The sequence below is a fragment of the Eptatretus burgeri genome, chromosome 1 (genome assembly GCF_056783735.1).
Source record: "Eptatretus burgeri isolate ZD-2024b chromosome 1, Ebu_testis_v1, whole genome shotgun sequence".
In the NCBI taxonomy this organism is placed as follows: Eukaryota; Metazoa; Chordata; class Myxini; order Myxiniformes; family Myxinidae; genus Eptatretus; species Eptatretus burgeri.
In genome coordinates this window covers 555460-578177 of record NC_140961.1, presented here as the reverse complement: position 1 = coordinate 578177, position 22718 = coordinate 555460, and the positions used below count along the sequence as shown (strand labels likewise).

The following is a 22718-nucleotide window of genomic DNA, read 5'->3' as shown; positions in this document are numbered from 1 at the left end:
GTGTGCCGTTAAACTGGATGTCACATCTGCCGGAACCCTCCCCCCTCCTCCCTCCCATTTCTCTCTCTCTCTCTCCCCCTGCTCCTCCACCCCAACCCTCTGTTAAGGGGACCGTTTAGTTTTGAATTTACCAAGGAGATAACTTTGGTTTTAAATGCTCGTGATGAGTTTAAAATAGAACCCAGCAGTTAAAAAGGAAATATTGTTGTTTGGGTGTGTTTTATTGCCCTACCCTTCCCCCTCACACTGCCTCCCCTCCCCTTCCCTTCCCCCTCGCGCTGCCTCCCCTCCCCTTCCCTTCTCCTTGCAATGCCTCCCCTCCACTTCCCTTCCCTTCCCCTCGCGCTTCCTCCCCTTCCCCTCACGTTGCCACCCCTCCCCTTCCATTCCTCTCACGCTGCCTCCTTTCCCCTTCCCTTCCCCTCGCACTGCCTCCCCTCCCCTTCCCCTCCCCTCCCTTCTCCTCCCCTTCCCTTCCCTTCCCCTCACACTCCCTTCTCTTCACTTCCCCTCATGCTGCCTCCCCTCCACTTCCCTTTCCTTCCCCTCACACTGCCTCCCCTCCCCTTCCCTTCCCTTCCCCTCACACTCCCTTCTCTCCACTTCCCCTCGTGCTGCCTCCCTCCACTTCCCTTCCCTTCCCCTCGCGTTATTCTCATGCCAAACCCTCTCCACCACCATTTTACCCTCTGCAGGTTGAGGGGAGGAAGGGCTGTCAAAGAATGTGCGAACTGGACAAATGAAAGCTTTTTATTTTTTTTTATTTTTTATTTTTCTGTTCAGCAGTTGGAACTGCTACTCAGATCAATTCAGTTTTTATCATGCAATGGATAGCCAAGAGGTGCACATGTTCGCTCCAAGCTGTCTCGCCTGGGTTTGAATCCTGACCCAGCTATAAACTGTCACCCCGGTGTTTCACAGGCAGGGTGAGTCATCAATGTGTGTGCCATCTCTCAGATAGATGTTAAACTGGGCGTCACATCTGCCAGAATCCCTGTCCCCCCCTCCCCACCCCTCTCTCCATCTCCACCTCCTCTCCATCATCTCCCTCCCATCCATCCCGCCTCTCTTCCACTTCTATCCTTCCTCTCCGTCTCTCCCATACCAGCAGTACTGTATATACATTACAGCAGCAGTAAGCAAGGAAGGTGGAGGATGATGTGGCCTTAAAAAATATGGTGAAAGCCCCCAAGTTAGTTCTCACCATCTATGCAGACCATTATGGACCATTAACTGACGGTGCATTTGACGGTGCTTTGGGGATAGGTCTTTGAGCATGGTCCACAGGCATTCTGGCTATACCATGATGGCTGTAAGTTTTATTATTATTATTATTATTATTTTTTTTGAAAAGTGTAATTTAAACTTTGCAGGGGAGTAGCTGTAATTGGAAGCAGTCCAGAAAATGTGAGGGATTCAAAATTGAGGGTATGGATACTCTCTCCACGATCGCAGATACATTCAACAGCTAAAGAAACTGAAGTTAATTTGATTGTCAATGGAGAACAAGCAAAAAATCACGGTGTGACAAAATCCAGTCAAAGGGCATCTGGCACTACAACCTTTGCCAAGTCCCTGGAGCTTTCTCTTGGAGACTATCTGGAAGTTGATGCGGTCAGAACTTGTCCTAATGCCTTTTGTTCTGTTGTTTCACTACTAATTGAACTTGACTTGCAGGTGTTGATGCTCCACAAAGATGAAGCAGCCCACAGTATCTGCCATGCATGCAAGCATCTACCCAGAGCTGCCTCTGTCGCCGCCGCTCAAGGAGCTGTCCAAATGACAGTCATACAGGCTCCAGCAGATTAGCTAGCTGAAGCGAAAAACTTGAAGAGGAGTGAAACACGAGGTCCGCTCTCTACAAAAAGTACTGCGCATTGTTAATACGGTTGGAGTGGATAGAGCCTTGGTGACTGCTGGTATGGGATTGGTAATTGAGTGAGAGCATTGACATCCTCTCCACCATTATTGCAGCCCCAACAGTTCTGGGCATGGAAGTGGCCACCCTGGCATGCAGGCCACTTGGTGTGGCTGTCAAATATGTCAGCTGTCGCCTGGCCATCAAGGCCAAAAAAGCATGACAATTTATGTACTCGCCAAGGCAAAGCTCAACACTATCTCATACCATGTGTCTACCACACTGCTCGATGGGAAGATTTCTGAGGAGGGATTCCGACTGATCCTTTGCAAGACCTCAAAGCTGGCCGACAAAGCCAGTCCCCGACTGGGCATCCTACGCCGTGCAAAGTCCTTCCTTGGCACACGTGAGCTCCTGACCACATATAAAGCTTTCATCTGCAGTCTGATGGAGTACTGCTCTCCCCTTTGGGGTGGTGCTCCTGCCTCACACCTAGCCCGACTTCCCGCTATGGTAACCAAGGGTTTTGTGATAATTGGTATCTCTTGTGATGAAGTTGAGTTTTTATTTTTATTTTTGAGTCTCTCACTCTCACCGGAGGCAGGTTAGTGGTCTTTGTCTTCTATCATTTCCTCTCCGGCCTTGCCCCCCCCCCACCCCACCCGCTCTGTCTGTGATCTGTCCCCCTATATTTTTTTTTAGGATGCTCAAGGTCTGCCAAAAACCTCCTCCTGGTGAAACTGCCAATATCAAGAATTAATGCTCACCTTCTTTCATTCCTCTCTTTTCCCGCCTCTGGAACAAACTCTCACACACTCTTCAATCCCGCTCCTCCATCCAGGTCTTCAAAACCGTCTTTCTGTCTTCTACCATCTCCTCTCCGGTATCGCTCCCCCCCCCCCGCTCTGTCTGCAATTTGTCCCCACCATATCTCCGCATGGCGCTCAAGGTCCGCCAACAACCCTCTTCTGGGAAAACTACCAAAATCACGAATCACTGCTCACCTTCACTCTTTCATTCCTCTTTTTCCCCGCCTTTGGAATAAACTCCCGCACTCTCTTCAATCCCATTCTTCCCTCCAGGCCTTCAAAACAGCTGTTCACCACCATCTCATATCTTCCCCCATCCAAAATCTTGATCTTTTCTACCCCTGTTCATCTACCTCAAACCCACCTTCAAATTCCCTGTTTTCCTTCATGAAAGTCCCTGGATTGTAAGGACTTGAAAGTCCTTGTAGTGTTCATCTTGTTTACCCCTTGCACCCCACCCCATCCTTCTCCCTTCCACAGATCTCCTATTGTCTCTGTTCCCCACTATTTTGTGCTTCTCTCTCCCACCCCTTGTCTCCTGCCGTGGTTATAGCTCTTACACGAGCCTCGACATGGTATACAAAAATAAAAATAAAAAAAGATGGAAATGTACAATCGGATGAAGGGCCAGATCTGTGCAGGGGCACCAAAGATGCATCGTGCTTTGGAAATTGATGAGGTGATCAAAAATCATACTCATTGATGAGGCTCGCTCTTCAATTATGAATTTTTTTTTTATCTGGTGCTGCTGGACTTCTGACTGTACAGTAAGATGTTATTGCTTGTGCGACACCAGCAGTACTGTCGGTCTGACCACTGCAACAGCACCAGATGCGGTGGAACTGCAGCCACCTCAATATGCCCTATACCATGTGTGGAAAAACACCCATTTCGATTTTACCAGTGATAAAGGGAATAAATCTTTGTTGTTGCTGTTCCAACACGATGCACATTGAACTGAAGAAGATTGCCCACCTCAACCTAACAGGACAAACCTGTGGTATAATTTGTCAGATGATTGTGATGACAAAATTGAGGCACTGCAAGGAAACCAATAGCATGAAGAAGGTTGATTATAGAAGTGGGCACTGCAGACATGATGAAATAGAGGGTCATGCAGAGCAATAGCCCTGCGCAAAAGTGTGCCCAGCTACCCACCCTGGCCAGCCGCGGTCATACCCAAGAGGACCTGGGGTGTGATATTACAACCGAAGTGATCAACATCATGGATGATGATGCTACCGACAAACTTTATGCCCAGTGTTTCCTCTTCCTGTTGTCCAAGGTTCTGTTCCATTCGATAGATCAACTGTCGTGGGTGTTAATGGACAAATTATGTTCACGCAGAAGTGAGAACAAGAAAATAGACACCTCTGAGAACACCACAAAGTGAGCACCCACATAATCATTTAAGATGCACTCATGTCACATACTCATTTCTTTCAGAGAAAGGTAATGCATAGTTGCTAGAAACTATAAGTAAACCTTTTAATTTATGATGGTTTATAAAATCTCGTAACTGATGAGCTGGTGTGAAACCACCCCCCACCCATTTCCCCATTTTCCCTGACATGGAAATCTTGTCAGGGCTCTGTGTGCAAACATACTTTTGTTGAATATATACTTCGGTGATGAATAAATAAACATCATTTCGAAAACTATCCACCATATATATATATATATATATATATATATATATATATATATATATATATATATATATATATATATATATATATATATATATATATATATATATATATATATATATATACATACCCACAAGGAATGGGTGCCAACGACTTCAACATGGCTAAGGCAGCAAGATATGGCAACAAAGAGAAGGTGTTGGTGCTAAAGAAGTAGGGTGCCCACTACTTCAACCAAGCTGATCAAGGCAGCTGGAGGTGGCTGAAGGTGGTTCCCACTAGACTTTCAGGAATCGCAGGCCGTCGCACACGGATAACTCTGTGACGCGGCAGGTCGCTAATTGACCGTGAACGCCAATAACTCAACCATGTGACCTAGAGTCCTCCGTCTAAGGTTTTTATTTTTTGTATACCTTGTCGAGGCTCGTATGAGAGCGATCACACAATGCACAGCAAGGGGGGCATGAGACGAGGGGTAGGAGTGGGAAGGACAAAACAGTGAGGAACAGAGACATTAGGAGATCTGTGGAAGGGAGAGGGATGGGGCAGGGAACATGGGGAATACAAGATGGACATTACAGGGACTTTCAGGAAGGAAAGCAGGGAATTTGAAGGAGGTGGGCTTGGGTGGATTATCGGGGGTAGAAAAGATCAAGGATTTGGATGGGGGATGATAAGAGGTGGTGGTGAACAGCTGTTTTGAAGGCCTGGAGGGAAGAATGGGATTGAATAGAGTGAGGGAGTTTATTCCAAAGGTGGAGAAAAAGAGGAATGAAAGAGTGAAGGTGAGCATTGATTCGTGATTTTGGTAGTTTTACCAGAAGGCGTTTGTTGGCGGACCTTGAGCGCCCTGCGGAAATGTGGTGGGGACAAATCGCAGAGAGAGAGAGAGAGAGAGAGAGAGAGAGAGAGAGAGAGAGAGAGAGAGAGAGAGAGAGAGAGAGAGAGAGAGAGAGAGAGAGAGAGAGAGAGAGACTGACTGGGAGACTGTAGAAGACAGAAAGACCACCGACCAGCCTGCAGTGAGAGACCCAAAGACTTGCCCTCATTGCGGGAGACGCCAATGATCCGAAATGCCTTGGTTTCCATAGCGTGAAGCCGAGAAAGGTGGGAAGCAGGAGCACCAGCCCAGAGGGGAGAGCAGTACTCCATCAGGCTGTGGACGAAAGCTTTGTAAGTGGTCAGGAGCTCAGGTGGGCCGAGGAAGGACTTTGCACGATGGAGGATTCCCAGTCTGCGACTGGCTTTGGAGGCGAGGTTTGAAATGTGGCTTTCCCAGGAAAGGTCATGGCAGATAGTGAGACCCAGAAGCTTGAAAGAAAGGACTTCTTCCAGAGGATTGTTGAGAAAGTGGATTTGGGGGGTTTTCTAAACGGTCCTTTCAGAGAGACATAGTGAGAGTGTGAGATTTGTCCGGATCGAAAGACATGTTCCACGTGTTGGACCAGTTTATGATTTTACCCAGATCTGCAGTGAGCGAAGAAGCTGCTGCATGCCGGTCTGAGGGATAACAGATGGTATTGCGGAGGGTGGAGTCATCAGCAATGAGATATGGAGGATTTTCCAGAGTCAGAGAGATCATTGATGAAAACCAAAAAAAAAAACAGGGCCCAGAATGCTTCCTTGAACTCCAGCCTGGACAGGAAGAGGGGATGAAAGAACTCCATTTAGGGCCGCTTGTTGACTGCAATTGGAGAGGAAGTCTGCGAGCCATGAGTGGAGATGGCCTTTGTTACCTTTGGTTTAACCGGTTACCTTAAATAATCACGTGACCTAATTACCGGGGAACACGCCCTTGGTACGCCTTGTCCGAACTGCCAAGGAACGTACCGGCAAGTAAAACGGATCGTTGGGAGATAAAGTCCCGGCTCGGCTAGGATACGGACCATGCTGGATCAATGAAAGAAAAGACAAAAACGGGCTGGGAACATTTCTACACAAGCATTTATTAACAGACAGGCAAGGAAAAATATGTGGCACAGTGAATGGATTTATTATTGGATATAAGCAGGGATAGTAAGGAATTTGTGGGGTGCGACAACAAGGCAAGCAACTTACTAAAGTGGACACAGAACAGACTTCTCCTGAAATATCTTCTTCAGTGTAGAAGTACAAATCCCCACCTACAGAATGGCTTGAAAGATCAACAGAAACTTAACCCAAGTATTCCACAATCCGTCGGGATACCAGGGTGTTCAGAATTAATAGGTCACATGGTCTGGCAGCTATATTGGTTTGAACTAAAACAATCTTGTAAAAATAATTTCTCTTCAACCGCTTTATCAATCAAAGTGAACCATCAGTTTTGATGTAGTAGTGATGGGGAATATATGTTTTAAATTTCAACCTAATCGGACACATGTTCTGGCAGCCAGAATTATTTAATATTTGAATATGGGTTCAGGGATTTAAATCAAACTTCATACAAGTATGTTAAATGATGTAATAATGTGGGTGGATAAAAGCCTGGTGTTGGCTCAGCATTAAAGGTGGCTGGCTGGGGACCCTCAAATTTTGAGTTCAAGCCCCTTTTTTAACTGTTTAATTAACACGAGGTGGGGTTGACTTGGCCTGTCATTCTTCGAAGGTCAGCGAAATGAGTACCAGTGTGCTGGAGTAATAACCATTTGGGGTAACCTGTATCAGAGTGGTGACCTGTCCAGGACTGTACTCCTTGCCAATGAAACTGCCTTGGCAGCCCTATGCACCTTTGCGGTATAAAAGGAATGGTATTATTATAATGTGGGTGGAGGGATATCTGTCGACGTCGAAGAGTGCCCTCATAGCGTATTATAATTATTATTATTATTACTTACGAAATCTAAAAATTTCGTAAGTATATTGATGACTTCCGTCCTCTGTTTGTGTGTTTGTTTGTTTGTTTGTTTGTAGGCACGATAACTCGAGAACGGAAGAACCTACCAATGTCAAATTACACCACCTGATTCAGGAGGGTGATGGCTAACGCTGATTAGATTTTGGTCAAAATCGGTCAAAGGTCAAGGTCACAGTGAGGTCAAACATAATTCCGTAAATTCCTGTGAAGAAATGGAGTATTTTTGCTTCGGTCGACGTTGCGAGTTTGTTTTAACTTCGATTTTAATTTTGTCTTCGGTTTTTTGCGATCGCTTAGGACGCTTAACATTCGGTTGTCGAAATTCTGGTTAAAATCGGATGTTTTGGAGACGTTTTAAGATTGTATAAAAATATTTCACTCTCCGCGTCACAGCTCGTCACGTGGTGCAGCGCGCTCGAGCAGACGTGTCGTTGAGTCACGTAAAGGTTTTGCGTGTGCGCGCTGACTGTGTTTTCGATAAAGATGGTGTTTAAAGGTCATTTTTTTATCCCAATAAAGGTTATCGTCGCATGCCTGACTCGCTAAGCCGTCGGATTATGTAAAGATTTTTGGTGGATGGCCGAATATTACGGTTTTGTGACTTTGATAAAATAATATTAAATTATTGCATGGAGAAATGGAGATGTTTGCTTTGGTCGACGTTACGAGTTCGTTTTAACTCGGATCGCAATTCTGTTTTCACTTTTGGTAATGGCTAAGTATGCTTAACACTCGGTTGTCGAAATTCTGGTAAAAATCGGATGTTTTATGAGATTTATGTCGGGTGTCGTATCTGAGGCTTAACTGAAGATTATGCTAATGAGAGGAATTGTAACACAGGGCATTACGCGCTTGTTTTAAAGTCAATTTCAATCCTGTTTTCACTTTTGGTAGCGGTTAAGTATGCTTAACACTCAATTGTCGAAATTCTGGTAAAATTCGGATGTTTTATGAGATTTATGTCTGGTGTCGTATCTGAGGCTTAACTGAAGACGATGATAATGAGGGGGATTGTAACACATGGCATTACGCCCTCGTTCTAAAGTCAATTTCAATCCTGTCTTCAATTTTGGTAATGGTTAAGTATGCTTAACACTCGGTTGTCGAAATTCTGGTAAAAATCGGATGTTTTGTGAGAGGTTTGGTACAGAATCATCGTAGAAACTTCTGGTTTGCGTCGCTACCTTCTCTGGAGACAGCTTTTATGAGACAAGGTCAGAGGTAAAGTTGACGATTTCGTAAGTACCAGTCTATGACTGCTTGTTTTATTTATTTATTTATGCATTCCTCTGCTGAAGTCGCCAGAGGAATTTTGTTTTCTAGTTGTCTGTCCATCCATATGTCCGTGATAGGTTTTTCTTACTGCAATAACTTAAGTACAGCTGAAGGAATCTGTGGCATATGTGGTACAAGTATGTATAATGTAAAGATAAAGTGATTAAATGTATGGGGTCAGAGGTCCCATTAGGTAAAAATTCTGTTACCATGCTAACTTGTGAATTAATGATGGGATTGTGACAATTTGGTATAAGTATATAATATAAGAAAACAAACATGACATATTAACCAAAGCTTTTTGTGCTGTACTTCTCAAGGTTGAATCACAGCAAGAGAACCAGGACGTGAGAGAGCATGCATATATATGCTCGTCTCTGTAAGATCAACACTGATTGTTTCATCAGTTATGATGTCAATGGTAATCTGAGCCCCCACATTGGTTACAATATATATATATATATATATATATATATATATATATATATATATATATATATATATATATATATATATATATATATATATATATAGATATATATATATACACACACAACCGGTCAAATGTTTAAGAACACTCCCATTTTGCAGTTATTACTGAATTTTAAGGAGTTCAAGTCCAGTGAATAACCTGAAATTGTACAAAGCTAAGCCGTAAACTGCCAGAGGTTAATAAAAAATAATAGTTGAGGTTATCAAAAACTGAAAAACTATGTAAATTTCGGAGTTGTTAAAAAAGGCCCTTTTCAGGGAACAAGTCATGGGTTAGCAACTGCAAGTAAATTGAGCCTTGAAAGTTGATGCAAACAATTCCTACAGGTGTCGCAGCTTTGGTTGATTAGTTACAGACCCTTTATCTGGATAAAAGCAGTGTTGGAACAGACTGTGTTGCTATACCCTCTGAAGCATTATTTGGACAATATTGCACTGCTGGAAGTAGTATATTGCTTTCATGGCGAGACAAAGACAGTTAACAAAGGAAGACAGACAGACCATTTTAACCCTTAAAAGTGAAGGTCTTTCCTTTAGAGAAATTGCAAAGAAGCCAAGGTGTCAGTGAGTACAGTTTCCTACACCATCAAAAGATACTTGGAAACTGGAGGAAACTCTGACAGGAAGAGGTCTGGCAGACCCAAAGCCACAACACAATCAAAAGACAAGTTTCTGAGCGTCAACAGCTTGCGTGATAGGCGACTCACAGGACAGCAGCTTCAAGCACAGTTTAATACTGGTTAAGGTAAGGAAGTCTCAGTTTCAACTGTGAAGAGAAGACTTCGAGCTGCAGGTTTGACAGGTCGAGTGGCAGTAAGAAAGTCATTGGTAAGATGGCAAAATAAGAAAAAGAGGCTTGCCTGGGTCATGAAGCACCGCCAGTAGACCACTGAAAACGAAGAAGGTCTTATGGACCGATGAGACAAAATTTGAAATCTTCGGTTCATTACGCAGGGTTTTTGTACGCCGTCGAGTAGGCGAAAGGATGGTTCCTCAGTGTGTGACACCAACTGTCAAACATGGAGGAGGAAGTGTGATGATCTGGGGCTCTTTTGCTGGATCCATTCGGGGACTTTCACAGAGTGACTGGCACCCTGAACCAAAAGGGCGACCACAGCATTTTGTGACGCTATGCAATACCCTCTGGTCTATGCCTAGTTGGTCAGGGGTTCATAATACAGCAAGATAACGACCCAAACATACCTCCAGGCTATGTCAGAACTACCTCAGAAGAAAAGAACAAGACGGTAGGCTTCAAATCATGGAATGGCCAGCACGGTCTCCAGACTTAAACCCCATCGAGCTGTTTTGGGATGAACTGGACAGAAGGATGAAAGCAAAGCAACCTACAAGTGCAACACATTTGTGGGAACTTCTGCAACAGTGTTGGGAAGAACTTTCCGAACAATATTTGATTTCCGTTGTAGAAAGAATGCCACGAGTATGTTCGGCTGTTATATCTGCAAAAGGTGGCTACTTTGATAAGTCAAAAATTTGGATTAAATGTTGTTCAACAAAACGATTCCATGATTTATTTTTTATCTGCAATTGTTATTTGTTCTATGCTTTAATTTCAGAGGACATTGAACCATTAAACTGCTTAAATTTCAGTAAAAACTAGAAAAATGGGGGAGTTCTCAAACTTTTGACCAGTCGTGTGTTTTTTATTCTGTATACACACAAAAATCAACTGATTAGATTTCAGCAACAAAAGTTCAAAGGTCATGTCAGGTAAAAATGTGAGACGAGAACAGTAGAAGGGATTTAAATCAAACTTAGTACAAGTATTAGGGTAGGCCAAAATCAAAAAGTAAGGGGTATTTTCTGAATAAAATTTAATGAGAAAATGTCCTTTACTTTTTGATTTCCCCTCGTATGATGGTGTAGTAATGTGGGTGGAGGCATATCGATCAATGTCGTGACGCCTAATTGTTTGCGTTTTTTTCAAGGAATGACGAGGATGCCAAGTGCAACTTGGCTGACTTTGGAAGCTAGCTTTGCTATCGGCTTGGCCTTGGATAGGTCATGGATAATAGTGATGGTCTACAAGTTGGAGACAACCTCTTCCAGTGGCTTACCATGGAAATAAGTAGGTTGGTTTGTTCAACAATCGGTCACAGTGGGATTGTGAGGTTATTTTATTTCCAGCATTGAAAGACATGATTGATTTGTCAGACAAGCATATAATCGATGCTCGACCAGCAGGAAGTGATGCAGCTGCCATCTGTCAGTGTGATGGTGTCTGATACAATCCAATGTAAATTCATCTGTGAAAAGGAAGTGCTTTTTCAGTGCATTAGCCAGCTCTTATACATAGATTAGACACCAACACTGGACCCAAAAAACTGCCTTGGGGTACTCTGAGAGTGAAGTGGTTTCCATTGATAAATAGAAGGGCACTCGGAAGAGCGCATACCTCCACCTGGATCCCAATCCAGATCTTCAACAAAACCTATTCAGTTCATCCTTGTCACATACCCAACCTGTCCAACAAATTTCAGCTGAATCCATTCACAGCTGTTTGAGATATCCTGCACAGAAACAAACAAACGGGGGTGAAAACATAGCCTCTGTCTATCTTTGGTGGGTGGAAGTAACAATACCTGTACGTTCCACTTGAAACAACAACGTTTTAGTTACCTGTTTCATACAAAGTATGAAATTGGACAAGAAAATCTTATATACTGTATATAATTTGGAGCTTCAATGGATTGTAGGTTAAATATATATATATATTGGAGGTTTCAATTTATGGGTTGTTCCATTTATTTTTGTGTGCTTCTGCATTTAGAAGGCGATGAAGAAGAAGAGCTGATTTTCAGTACTTTGAATTAGAAGTTTTATTTTTGAAATGTTGATGATATCGGGTGTCTTTTTGTGCAGGTTCATTGACTGAGTGCTATGATGAGCTTGGAAATCTCTACTGCCTTCCAATTTACTGTCTCGTTTCACCACTCAACCTGGTGGATTCGAGTGCCTGTGAAAACATGGACTTGTATGCTGGCATGGTTGACCACATATCAGCAGATGTTCTTGAGGCAGGACTGGACGATGTGTACGAGCTGCATTTGCGGTTGTGTCTATCCCCGAATGGGAAGGATGTGCAGTTATTGGTGCAGCGCTCGGATACGGTTTTGCAGGCGAAGCGGCGTTTGCAGGCCCAAGAAGCTGCAGTTTGCACGAGAAAATGTGACATTCTGGAGCCTGGGCACCAGCTCTGGTTCTTTTTGGGGCAGTTGCTCTTAGACAGGATGCATCTTGATGATGTTTACATTCCACAAGATTTCATAGTGCAGGTTGTGTTGAAGTGTGATTGAGATGCAGCAACAAAGCAAAGTGGTACCTATGGTGTCACATTTGAATTCCAGACTTGTCTGCCTGCTTCTGTGCTGATGAACCAGGCACTTCCTAGTATGGATGAATTTCTCGATTACTTTGTTCTTTAATTGCCATGTCAGTGCTATCTGCAGTAGTATTGATCAAATATGACATTATCATTTTGCGTCAACAGATGCCTGTCAGACAAACATTCTCACTTAACCTAAAACTGTTGGGCCTAGTGGAAAACTTGAGTAATGGTTATTTATAAATGCTGGCTAGGTTTTTGTTTTGACATAGTTTTTGCAATAAAATAAGCAGTGGAGAGACTGGTAGCGGTCCCTTTTACTTAAAATGGATTTGCGTTGTTTGGCCCGGGTTAGAAACTTCAAGCTTTTTTCCCCCATGTAATCCCAGCTTCAACGGTGTTGCCAATTGTTGCCTTTGACATTTATAGTTTACCTTTATCAAAGGTGGACTTCCTAACAATTCTTCATCTCATTTAGCTTCATTATTTGCTGAACCTAGATAGGCCAAATGCACCTGAAAATTTTGGAGGAAATAGCTGCCTTTTATAGCAGTAGCACAGCTTTCTATATGAGTGCCTTCTCATGCAATAATGGTGGATTGCACTTCTCTATGTAATAGCTTCATGCTCAGAAATAAAGGTGAAATTACGTTTTTTGCAAATGTATGTGCTCTCTGGCATGGCTTTGAATGGGATCTGAATCGAGTATCTTTATCCACATGATGGATGTAGTGGTGTTGATACTACACATGGATGTGTAGTATCTGAATTTGGTGAACTTGGTGAACAGGTTATTGGTGAACAGAACTGAATCAAACTTGGTAGGTATCACCTTGGTCCGCATGATGGATGTAATTGTGTTGATGCCACACACAGATGTATCTAACCTTGATCCAAATGATGGATGAAAGAGTTTACATTACACATGGATGTGTGGTGAAAACTCGAAGCCTCGATCAAGTTACACCAGTCAGTGAGAGTTGAATAATTTAATAACACATGCACATGGAGGAGATGATCAATACGACGTGATATCTCTCTGGCTTGATGTTTCAACCAGAGTTTCTTACATTGTGTAGAGTAAATAGGGGGTGTGGTCAATTCACATGCAAGTGAGTTGACCAGCCTCAGATGGTTACATTCTGATAAGAGACAAACAGAACTTTTTCAAGGACATAGTATTGCCTTTGGGGTAAACAACAGATGTGTTATCCAGTGACGACTCTTTGTTTCAGCATATCGAAGCCAATTCCTGTGGTTTGTCCTCAAACACTTTCAAGCTTTATCAGACATTTGCATTGCATCATTGCCCTCCACCTCCAGCCGCACCTCCCCCCCCCAACCGCCCCACGACTCTTGCATAATGCATGCTTCATTGTGCCCTGTGTTCCAGAAACCTTGATGGTGTGTTGTATCATGTGATCCTAAGGTTTTACTCCCTTGCAAATTGTTATTCAGCATATTATATGCAATCATTAATTAGAATTAAGTATTCTCATGCCTCTTGTGCCGAGCAAAGGCAACTTCCTTCAGACAGGGTTTTATTTAATTTAACTTGCCGACCAAATGTGGAATAAAGAAAAGATTATATTTGTTACATAGTTGATTTGCACACTATATCTATCTATTCTATAACCATCAGGATGTGATGATCTATTACACTGGGCTGCATTTGAAATATTTTTTTCAGAGGTCTTGGTTTTCTCAATGGTCCCTATATGTTTTTTGCATACTGAATTCAGAAATGTATCTAATTTCGCTCAATCAGGTCAAGGTTTTTTATGCTATCTCAATTTTAAGGAAAAAAAAATCAAAATGTTTGTTTTTTAAATTAGCATTTTTAAAATTCAAAATCAGACTTACATTGACAGGAAATGTACAAACTATACATATAATGACACACAAGTACACTTAATGTGGAAGAAAGTGCCTTCTCAATTACTTTCATTTCAATTTCAGAAAAATATAGATAAATCGTTGTTTCTGGCAACACCCAATTTCAGTCGTTCCAGCAGTCGCTGTTTTCCTTCATCTTTTTAATGTTGAATTTCACATTAACGGTACTTGTGCGTCATTTTATATATAGTTTGTACATTTTCTGTCAATGCAAGTCTGATTTTGAATTAAAAAAAAAATGCTAATTAAAAAAACAAAAATTTATTATTTTTTCCTTAAAATTGAGATAGCATAAAAACTTGACCTGATTGAGCGAAATGAGATGCATTTCTAAATTCAGCATGCAAAAAACATATAAAAACCGTTGAGAAAACCTAGACCTCTGAAATGACGCAGACCAGTGATATTTTAAAGTAAGCTGGAGAGCATGTAATAAATTCGAATTAACTTCATATTTATATATGGAAAACAAAAGGGCTGTTTCGGGAAGGGATCATTGGGGACAGGGGTTAAAAAAAAATTATATATATTTTAATATTTACAATCCTTTGATTCCAGCACAGTGAAAACTTAAACCTCCTGGCTCAAGTATTGGTGCTCATCGTTGTCGTGACAAGAATGAATACATTTGAATATAATTGCTTACACTTCCACATTTCCCCCTTTTGTCCTAACAGGACAAATATGAAGTGTTAAATTTGCAATCAAGAAAGTCATTTAATTTAACATCTGCTTTTATTAATAATTTCCATCATAATTTATTTTGGGGTCCGAAGGTAAATTCATTTCCAAAATCGCCATCGGATAACTCCATCCAAATCAGGTCTCCTCAGGTAGACACAATTGTATCATCCAGGCAGTTCAGCTTGAATCTCCAAAAAATGCCTGATTGTTTCCACAACCATCCAGGCAGATCCTTTAGCTTAAAATCTAGTTATTATTCACAACAGCAGACAGTATGTTCAATGATTACATTTGCAAATCAAAGCACAATCAATTTAAAGTGAACAATTGTTTCAATAAGTAATTTAGTAATTTTCATCCCCATAAGATTTCTTGATGAGTTGCCTAATAACTCAAACTTGAGTTGTACCAATTTATAAATCCTCAATGTCAATTTACACAGGTCATAAATCTTTTCCTCAAGGAATTGCATGCCTTCGTTAACATACTTCTTGTTTGTTTAAGTATTGGCATTTTTCATCATTATTAGGTCATGTATCATACTTGCATGATCATTTTAATAACAATTACTTTTACAATTTCACAAAATCAGTCCTGTTAAAATGAAATGTAGTATTATTTCCAACTTGTTTCATCTGTTGCATCCATTTTATCCAACATCCGCATCACTCATTCAAAATCATGATCTGTTTGTGTGATTTGGATTTGATTCAAGCGTTTCATCTCTTCTTCCACAAAATAGTCTAAATTATCATCGTAATCCTGAACAGAAAAGTCTTTGTGGTTCATTTCTTAGTAACATCGCAGAACCAGTCAATTTCTTTTAGCAAATTGATATCAAAGCTTTTAAGCAAGCTACGACTAATAATATTGCAAGCACAATTACTAAACCTATAAATATACCAGAGAATTTTAGCTTCTGGACCACCAAATATATTTCTTAAGCATTCAAAAGCACCTCCCTTAGTATAATTGTGAAATTTCATTCCTTCCTTTCTTATCTTCTCAATTATGCTGTATATTTGTTCTGAATTATTAACCTCCGCCATCAAAGATCGGAGGTTACTGTTTTCACCCCTTTCTGTTTTGTTTGTTTGTTTGTGAACAGTATTACGGAAAAACTCCTCGAAGGATTTCAACGAAACTTGGTGGGGGGATTAGGTATGGTCCAAGGATCATGCCATTAGATTTTGGACTTGGTCCAAAATCCAATATGGCTGCAATGGCGGCCATTTTGAAAAAAATTTGAATTTTTTTTTTTTTTTTGCATTTCTACATGCTTTAAGTGATTTCCAACCCCCCACCCCCCCAAAAAAAATTGTTAGAGGGAAAAAAAAATTTTACAACTTTTTTTTCAACAAAATTTCGATTTCTTTTTTTTTGCATTTCTACATGTTATAAGTGATTTCCAACAAAAAAAAAACATGCCAAAATTATAATTGCGGCTGATTTTGGAACTTCAGGTGGATATACCCACGTAAAATCAATTTCTGTCTCAAGGAATCTAGTTATGACGAAGGAATTGTATCAGGTTCACTTGAGTGACCTTGCAGTATTGGCGGCGGAGGTTTGCACTCTACCGAGTGCTCCCCCTCTCGTTGGGTATGTAAGTACAACATTCTGTTCCAATTACTGCACAAGTATCTCCTTTTTCAGCCAGCAATAAGTCTAACGCCATTATTCTGATAACCTTTTTAGCTGTAAGATTATCTGGACTATCCATGGTATCATTAGCAATTTGTTTCTCCAGTGAGTCTGCCATCAGGGCAAATTCCAAAATAGTCTTCCCCATTCCATACCATGGCCACATCATTAAGTTTTCTTCTAGCTGAGAAATATGTCTTCTCTTTCGATGAGCATTTTCAAAAGATGGCTGAGTCGTTAAGAGCATGTGAGGTATTACATATTCAAAGCAACAAGATCCTGTCCAATTTAAAGGAAGCCAAGAGTAGTGTGGATGTTGTTTTCGAATATAAAGGGAGAGTAATACCCATGTGTGACATTGGTACAGTTATATCCACCTTTTCCTCATTTCTCTTCCATGTCTTGAGACTTTCTTTTACCCCGTAGGGTCTTCCACCTCACAGGGTCTAAGCGCCACTCGCGTTCTCTCTTTTCTTGTGTACAGTTCATTTGAACATCTATTTCTCCATGATTCGTGAACAGAATTCGATGAAAATTGACAGGCATATACTACACATATGTGCAGGCAGTAACTGATCCCAAAGTGTGATTGCGGCCCTTCGGGCCGAGGAACAGCCTATTTTGGGCCATTTTCTTAAAATTGGTATTTCTCGGTTATTGGTGAACAGAACTGAATCAAACTTGACAGGTATATTCTAGAGACCATTCCGCAGGCATTAACTGAGCCCAAAGTGCGATTCCAGCCCTTTGGACTGAGAAACGGCCCTTTCGGCCCATTTTCTTTAAATTGTTATTAAAAAAAAAAATAACAAATTAAATGCGCTGGGCGATGCCCAACGCAAAATTAAGTCGCAAAAGATAATATGAAACTGGCCTCACTCTTGTGATGTGTTCTGGTTTATTTTTCTGATGCGATGAAAATCTTACCAAATTTCAAAACTATCTGTCGTTCACCTGAGAGTTGTACGAATGAACTCCCACGGGGTATGTTCGCAATTCGAACTTGTTTTTATTAGTTTCCTCTTGATTGTTCGTATGTCCAAGATAATAAACTCGTTTTTCTCAAAATTCCACAGTAATCGCCACACTGCTAAAGGAATCTCTGTTTTAGATGAGTGTGGTGTATATGTACAGACCCAACAACTACTTTTATTTTTTCCAGTCTGCATAATCTTTTATACATGACATGGCCAACAGTATGTGGACCCCTGCTCATCCAACATCTCATTCCAAAATCATGGGCATTAATATTGTTGTGGAGCTGGGTTTCGGTGGCGAGCACGACCGCGAGAGGGAGCAGTAAAGTCTGCTCCACCGAACACACCGGGATTTAGGTCGTGACCCTCGGATAAGTCCGAAAGGCACGGGTCCCTTACAGGACCATGAATCGCCAATAATTTGACCGTGTGGGGTAGGGTTAATTGCCAAATTTCAATATATCTAATTACCACGCGGCAAAGCTATCGGTGAATTCACACCCTCGATAGACCTCGAGCGGGACGAGCCGTTACCGAGTCATGACGAGCTCAAACTGTGTGTAACCCGAGCGGATGGTCACCAAGGCTTGTCGGTCCAAATGAACAATTTACTGCCTCGCTATTCCTCAACACACACTGTGCCACGCCAATGAAAGAAATGACAGGGAACAAGCTGGGACGTTCAACAATAGGGAAATTTATTACAATAATAAGCGGGGCAAGAAGCACGTAAGGGCAGAGTTATCCGAATATCAGGCAGGCAATATACAGTGAGCAAAAGCACTTCACAGTTCTACATAAGAGATGGCCCCACATACAGACACACACCCAAAGAAATGGACCCCGTCGGGTCTTTATTGAAGGCTTCCAGTTCGAGGAAATGTGAGCTGCAGACCAGAGCCTGTGCTTGGACCTGTCCGCCTCGTGCGGTTTTCGACGATCTGGCTCAGTGGCGGGACTCAAACCCCCAGCTTTCACGTGGCGTCAAGGACGAAGGCACCAGGTGTGGAGCGGCAGACGCCAACACGATCGGCATAAACAAGCGAGGAGGCAACGAGGCATGCGAAGCAAGTGATGCTCCTCAGGCTCCGAGACACAACCAGGCTCCGACGCCAACACGATTGTAAACACGAACCCGAACGAGAACACTCCAAATGGAGCCTGGTCTTTTTATCCGCTCCCCGAGCAGGGCAGAGCCTCGGTGTCAGACGCTCTGTGAGCACTTGGTTGGACAGGGATCAGGTGTGTTGACGCGCTGTTCGCTCCTGAACGGATAGCAAGGGGAGCCTGGTAAAGCGCTAGTTCAGTGGAGGAGTCGTGAATCGGAACGCGCTGTAAAGTGCTAGTTCGGTGGAGGAGTTGTGAATGGGAACGTGCTGTAAAGCACTAGTTCAGTGGAGGAGTTGCGAATGGGAACGCGCTAGTTCAGTGGAGGAGTTGTGAACGGGAACGCGCTGTAAAGTGCTAGTTCAGTGGAGGAGCCGTGAATGGGAACGTGCTATAAAGCGCTAGTTCAGTGGCAGGGTGGTTGGTTTGTTGGATCTAAAGATTTAAAGACCTGACTATAAAACAACTTCGCAGCGCACGTACACTTAATTACCCATTAAACAAGGGATGGGACCCAAACTAGAAACACATACTTACCGATATAACTGATCTATAAGGACTCTGGCTGTTGTGTGCGATGGGTTCCAGATTCGTAACAATATGGAGTTGGTCCCCTATAACAGCCTCCACTCTTCTGGGAAGGCTTTCCACAAGATGTTTGAACACTGCTGTGGAGATTTGCTTCCATTTAGGCACAAGAGAATTAGTGAGGTGGCACTGATGTTGGGCGATTAGGTTTGGCTTGCAGCCGGCGTTCCAATTCATCCCAACTGTGTTTGATGGGGTTAAGGTCATGGCTCTGTGCAGACCAGTCAAGTTCTTCCACACCAATCTCACCTAACTATTTCTGAATGGACCTCGCTTTATGCACGGGCGCATTGTCATGCTGAAACAGGAAAGGGCCTTCCTCAAACTGTTTCCACAAAGTTCGAAGCTCAGAATCGTCGAGAATATTGCTGTGGGCCGGGGGTCGGTGGCGAGAATGACCACAAGGTGGGGAAAGTTACGTCGTCTTCCACCAGACTCCCTGGAATTGTAGGCCGTCGCTCCGGATAATTCCATGACGCAGCGGGTCGCTGAACCGACCGTGGACGCCAATATCTCAACTGTGTAGTGAAGGGTCTTTTTGTCTAGAACCAATTTACTTAATTAACTACACGATTTCGACTACCGGGGAACCATGCCCTCGACACGTCTTGCTCAAACCGGGTCACTCTACCAACTGCGGCAGAGTTCCAACTACCGACAACCAACTCCGTTTCGGGTGCAGTCGAGCGGAACTGCCAAAGCCGTGCCGGCTATGATGAACAGATTATCGGGGATAAAAACCCACCGAAACTCAGATCCGAACCATGCTGGACCAATGCAAGAAAGGACGGAAACGAACTGGGAACATTTCTACAATTGTTTTATTCACAAATAAAAAAAGAGGGCCTTTCGGCAGCGGGCACAGCGGCAAGACTTATCGCGGATATGCAAGCAATAATTTACAATGATGGAAAACACTTAACAGTTCTATTTATAAGACGGGGCCCACACACTCAGATGCACACTCAGACGATTTATTGAACGATCCATGCAGCCAGAGAGGGAGAGACGAGCTGGGGGTCGCAGTTCACGTGGGAACCTGCACGTTGAAGGGAGGGAGTGCTACGCAGTGTGGCACCTGCTATTGGTCGTGCGGCTCGGCCCACAGTCTCACATGTGGGGCTCGTGCCCGTGGAGGAAACCGAGCGGGGCAGTCGGAGTCCCAGGGTGAAGATCATGGTCGCGGACGGGACCCAGGAAAACTCCCCGAACGCCAGCAAAATGTAGAGCGCACACCAACCAACTTGCTCCTCCAAAAGAACTCTCGTTCCTCCTCCAAGAGACTTACTCAGAACCAACGACCGAACCCCCTCAGAACGCTCCGCTGAGGATGGCGTCATAACTTTTATGGACCTCCCCGAATGGGGCGCGGGCTCGGTGGAACAGACGTCACTGTTTGCCCTGATTGGACGGGGCTCCCATGGGTTCGCCCTTTCTGGGCAGGGATTCGGCTATGCCGGGAAAACCCCGCCCCTACTCCACGCGTGCCCATACTGGTCAAAAATAAGTTACAAAGTTTGTGGAAGCCGAGAAGGAACTGCCAGAGATTCTGCTTTGGACAGCAAGTTGCCGGTTAGGCGAGTGAATCTCTTGTTCAGTGGTGTTGTCGGTTTGTTTGTTGGATGGTTCGTTGGATGTAATAACCCACCTAAAAGAACATAGCAACGCACACCTTTGATTCTCCCATCTCCCACAAGACAAAAGGAAGGGACCTGTCTCATAAGTACTTAACGGAAGAACTGACCTTTGGGACATCTGTATGTTTGAATGCATATGGTTTCCAGATCAGTAACACTACCCCCCTCCCCCCCCCGCCCATTTTGATAGACTCGACCCGAGTCGTTAATTTTCGTGTGGCATGCAGGTGTAGGTTTTCCCCTCGTACATTTTACCTACGGATCCCTGAGTGGGACATTTTGAATACATGTCCCAAAAATAAATAACCTAGTGCGTTGCGTAACTAAACTAACAGACTCACTCGGACAACTTAACAACATTGCCGGCGCTAAACAAACAACAGGTGGGTTAAAATTATGTACATTTCTCATATTTACACTAACCACGGCCCAGGACCTGTGATTTGAAGAGAGAAAACACAGCAAAGTTAACATTTGTGGGTGAGTGCACAGCGGGTATTGATGGTCAGACGTCTTTAGAGCCTTCAAAGGTCCCTTGATTGTCATTGAATTCTTATTTTTTCTTTTTTTTCGGCTGCTGGAGGCAACTCACCGGAACACGGCAGGGCCATACGCTGTTTCACAGGCCATTTGAACTGGCCTTTATGCAACAACAAGGAGATATCCAGGCTGCTCAGTGCAGTCCCTGGTAAGGTGGCTGCCTGCAGGGCAGTCCTTGCAAACACTTTCAGAGATGGTCATGGAGCACATGGTAAAGGTTGTGACATGGTAATGCAAACAAAGGCATGGGCGGGTATGGAGGCAAGGCAAAGGCAGGCAAAGCTTGGCATGGCAAATACAGACCAGGCAAGATGCAGTACAACAGGGGGTCGGCGCACGAAGATGGCCAGCCTCGGTCTGGTCTTATGAGGTTGTGGAGGGAGTGTGGTGGTGCCGGCCAGTCTGAAAATGGGCTCGGACCTACCCTACGGTCTCCCCTCAACCTATCGCCTATGCCTGTCCTTGTCCATACCCACCCCCATTAGCTTGCAATAAGAAAAAAAAAAACGAAATTTAAACTATTTTATTTATTATTTTTTATTTTATATTTTTATAATTATGTGTCCGGAGCCCCCTTATCGTCTTTGTTTGGCTAACCTGTCCTGACCGTCTATCCCCAATCCCAAAGATCCTTTTTGAGGGGATTGAGGAAGAGACGAGTGAATCTGTCTCGAGGCCCAATGCAGCCTCAGAATAACTCCCTCAGATTTCAGCAATTTCCCAAGGTGAGTCCAGCGGCCTACGAACAGTGAAGAGATGGATGGTGCGAAGGGGTACACGTTTCCTATCTATCCTGGCGTTTATTAATGTTAATCTATCCCCAGGCCTTTTCAACACGTCTGTCTCTTTAAACTATTGGTTCCAGCAACCTCGATTCCCGTCGCCTGTGTTGGTGTTCGTTATTAATTTGGGCCTGGCCCGCAAATTTTCACTCGTGCTCTTGCACAACTTCGTGGCTGGGCAGCGTGGCTCCACTGGCAGGGTTACCCATCTGCTGAACTTGATCTTCGGCACCCCCGGGTCGCTGAGGCTGTCTCCAAGCCTACCTACTCTGTATGAACGTGGGGGATGCCCTTCCTGGCATCTTCCCCGTCGATGCCCACGCTGCATTTTGGTGCTCCGGTCCCGTTTCCGTGGGCTACCCATGCCCATTACACTAACTCGGTCCTTTGGACCCATGGCCTACTCTGGTCCACTACTTCGGTGCCTGGGGTGTCCTCTACTCTACGCATATTTCCACAGCCACGCTCCCAGTCGGTGAATAGACTCCTGCACCCTTCAAAAAGGTTCAGTGCCTTCGTTCGACACCAACAACAAACCGACATCCGTTTTGGTTAATTTAACTAACCCACAAACTAACATTACTCTAACCCTGGGTTC

At 43.5% G+C, this 22718-nt stretch overlaps 1 protein-coding gene and 1 long non-coding RNA gene across 4 annotated transcripts in view; both read left to right on the top strand.

The window, feature by feature from the left end:
- LOC147033746 (ubiquitin domain-containing protein 2-like) overlaps positions 1–12927 on the top strand; it is a 47060-nt gene extending 34133 nt beyond the window's left edge. For all 3 annotated transcript variants that reach the window (XM_085870002.1, XM_085870010.1, XM_085869994.1), the window contains one exon: positions 11803–12927. In XM_085870002.1, coding sequence (XP_085726128.1) covers positions 11803–12236 — 434 coding nt within the window. In that variant the 3' untranslated portion in view covers positions 12237–12927. The remainder of the gene's footprint in view (positions 1–11802) is intronic.
- LOC147033747 (uncharacterized) lies at positions 4403–11796 on the top strand. The gene is made up of 3 exons (XR_015055157.1): positions 4403–8373; positions 8748–8848; positions 10869–11796. It is a non-coding gene; the product is annotated as an uncharacterized LOC147033747 (long non-coding RNA).
- Positions 12928–22718: the final 9791 nt, after the last annotated feature.